This window comes from Olea europaea, chromosome 11 (genome assembly GCF_002742605.1).
Source record: "Olea europaea var. sylvestris chromosome 11, O_europaea_v1, whole genome shotgun sequence".
In the NCBI taxonomy this organism is placed as follows: Eukaryota; Viridiplantae; Streptophyta; class Magnoliopsida; order Lamiales; family Oleaceae; genus Olea; species Olea europaea.
In genome coordinates, this window is record NC_036247.1 from 14,810,364 (window position 1) to 14,813,893 (window position 3,530).

A 3,530-nucleotide genomic window follows, 5' to 3' on the forward strand; every position below is an offset into this window, starting at 1 on the left:
TAAAAAGAAGACAAAAAATGTAATTTTCCTTTTTGTGAATGTGTTATATGGTTCTAAAATTGATTCGGTTTAGCCTTTTCTGTGTGTGAGATTTTGTGTTGTCTTTGTGTTATACTATGAGTCCATATATGTGAGAACGAAGATGGGTGAAGAGTTGCACTTGCGATATGTTTCTAGGCAATCGAAGTGTCTGGCAGTAAGATAACCAGTTTTTTTCCAAATTAAACTCGTAAATTCCAGTGATTGTTTTGACATTTCGAAAATTCTGGGTTGTGAGAATATTGAAAGTGGCTATTCCAATGATTTTTGTACTAGCTTATTGTTTAAGTGTTGTTTGAACTTATGATTTTTTACACACATATAACGGAGGCTTGATTTTTTCATACAATGTCATTGTGAGAAAGTAAAATATAATCTCACTTGATGATAGGCATGGTGGATTGAAGACTCATTGGTTAAGTTTTGTTTGAGCTTAAAAATATATGTCAGTTGAACTTTAATGGTAGAATTCTTCTGTAATTTGAATTAGACATTGAATTAGTTGCAACATTCATTAGTTCCTTGATGTGGTTGAACCAGGATACTGGGATGGCGGGCAAGAATAGGGGAATTTGTCATTGTTGTAGAATGTCGGGACATACGATGTTGGAATGCCCCAAAAAGAGAAGATGCCCAACTACGGTGTAGGATTCGTCAAATGGATGGAGGTGAAAAAGAACAATGAGCATAAAGGGCTATCGTTTCATTGTTATACCCGCGATTGCAAATTCTTCAAATGGTGTAAAAATAAACCCAATGAAAAATGTATAGTGCATGACGATGGGGACTCAAGTGGCATTACAAACGAAACTGAGCATGCGGATGATTTGTCGCATATGTTGAAATCCGCTCGCTAATCTAACGGATGAGAAGGATTTGGAGATTTCCCTGAACATAAAGATGTGCAAGGGGACATGAGTTTCGGAAGATGAGAAGGACTTGGAATGTGAAACTTGAGTCGTTGTATTAGTGTGTAGTACGGCATGTGTTTATGTAGCGTAATGTAGTGGCAATGCAATTCCAGTTTGTAGTAGTTTAGAGCATGTGGCAATGTTGTCTTCTTTCAACTTTCGAACTTCAAATTATGAATGTGCCAATGTAGTCTTATTCCAGTCGGTAAGTGTGGAATTATGAAATGAACTTCATTGTTATAGTTACCTCGTGTTTTTGTTGGTGAACACAAAAAAATGGCAATTTTAAATGATTTGGCACAAAAAATGCCTATAATTAATAAGCTCTTGTAATTAAAATGATGTCACTACAGAAAAGGATATACGCATGATTTGCGTGCCAATCCAGAGGCATTAAACATCTTATAAAATTAGTAAACGTAATTGCATTCAAAACATTGTAAACTTAATGACATGTTTCCTATAGTTGCAAGGATGTAAAGTTATGAAATATACATGAACAATAAGTAGATCATCATAAGCATTCAAAACACTATGACTCGTCTAGATGTTGAAATAAAATGATAGCTCCAAACCAAAAAAAAGAATATCATTACGTGCTTGCATTACATAATACGACCACCTATTGATGTTCACTAGTAGACGTGAATAACGGTCCTACTGATGATTGGATTGCACTCCTACTGACGATTGGGTTACACTATACATCCAACCTGCTACTGCACTTTGAGAAGGTGGCATCAGTGGTTGGAATGGGATTGTAGTACCTACTGTAAAAACATATTGTGTCAATGATATGGGAAAAGAAACATGTGCAATTTATACATATGAAACCATATAATTACCTGGGTAATGGAACCTCAACATTTGCTGACGATGGAGCAATGGAATTTGAAGCTGCCAACTATTGTGTAACTGCATGACGATTTTGCCGACGATCACCCTACATGCAATAAAAAAGTGATTAGAAATCACGGCCATTGAACGTAAAAAAAAATAAAATCACTTACCATAATAAATTGTGAATGTGAGAATGGGGTGTGTGTGGGATATTCTACATGCAAACTGGGCAGAGAAATGTTATTACTCCGAGAAATCTGCGTGGTAGTCATTATTTGCTTAGATTGTAACCAAATACATTCTACTATTTGACAACATAGCTCCTCATTATTTGCGGCTATGCCTGCAAACGTAGCAAATTCCTCTCACAGTTTCTCATATCTCAACTGATCAGGAGTGCTAATCAAATCAGCATAGTTCATTGACACTCTTGTGTGAGCTCTACAAATATCTTGCCTCCATCTTCTCAATATGTAAGGGTCCGACAGTGATGTGACGTCGTTAATCATCAACACTGATATGGCATGTCTACACAGAATTCCTCGAAACTCAAAGAAATGACTACCGCAAACAATATCGCACATCTCTGCACGAAACCACACGGTGAATTTTTTTCTTCCTCGCCTTCTCTTCATAAACGACGTCCTCCTCGACCTCGTACGTCCTCCTCGAACACCCGTTAGACCCAGATATGACATCACAGTATACCTTCTCAATTATTTCATCCAGAAATTCTCAAAATTTGAATATGGTATACACTGCCTGAACTTGCTTTTCCATTACATATAGCATTGCACCCAGCACCATCTGCAAAAACGACTTAAAATCTGCATGGAACTCCTTCTTAATCTTATTTCGCTGTGCTCGTTCGTATTGTTCCACAAATTATTTCAATGATGTCGTAGAATGCACATATACGTCAAAGAACGCATTTACACTCTCACTGTGCTGAGTAGTTGGCATCCCCACCCTGAAAGATGTTTTTAAATAATATGGCACCCATCGACCTCTATTCTCATACAAACTGGACAACCATTCATTGTCGTATAAGTTATATGTATCAATCATCAATTCCCAACCTCTCTCAAACTCTTCAACGAACTGTGAGTCATACACTAATCTATGCATGAAAAAATGGAGCTCTTATCCACGTGGTATCCAAATTTTCAGGCAACTTCTTCAATATATGCCACAGACACTATCTATGCCTCGTATTTGAAAACACAATCTGAATTGCATTATATGTAGCCCTATCTTGATCGGTAATAGTTCTGTTATGAACTTGACCATGCATCCACAACAACCATGTTCTGAACAGCCAAACAAATGTATCTGTATCCTCATTTGATAGCAACCCACATCCAAGCAGTATCGACTGTCCGTGATGATGTACTTCGACAAAAAGGGCAAAAGGCATGTTATATTTATTAGTCAAGTAAGTGGTATCGAACGTCACTACATCACCAAATTCCTTTTATGCTTGCCTAGATCTATTATCGGCCCAGAAAAGATTCAAATTTTCAGGCAACTTCTTCAATATATGCCACAGACACTATCTATGCCTCGTATTTGAAAACACAATCTGAATTGCATTATATGTAGCCCTATCTTGATCGGTAATAATTCTGTTATGAACTTGACCATGCATGCACAACAACCATGTTCTGAACAGCCAAACAAATGTATCTGTATCCTCATTTGATAGCAACCCACATCCAAGCAGTATCGACTGTCCGTGAT

General features: G+C 37.2%; 1 protein-coding gene across 1 annotated transcript; it reads right to left on the reverse strand.

Moving 5' to 3' along the window:
• Positions 1 to 2,155: 2,155 nt before the first annotated feature.
• Positions 2,156 to 3,207, reverse strand: LOC111404509 (protein FAR1-RELATED SEQUENCE 6-like). The gene is made up of 4 exons (XM_023033304.1): positions 3,016 to 3,207; positions 2,709 to 2,891; positions 2,548 to 2,597; positions 2,156 to 2,498 (listed from the first exon to the last, which is right to left on the reverse strand). Exons 1-4 carry the CDS (start codon positions 3,205 to 3,207, stop codon positions 2,156 to 2,158), a joined length of 768 nt encoding a protein of 255 aa, XP_022889072.1.
• Between the last annotated feature and the right edge of the window lie 323 nt (positions 3,208 to 3,530).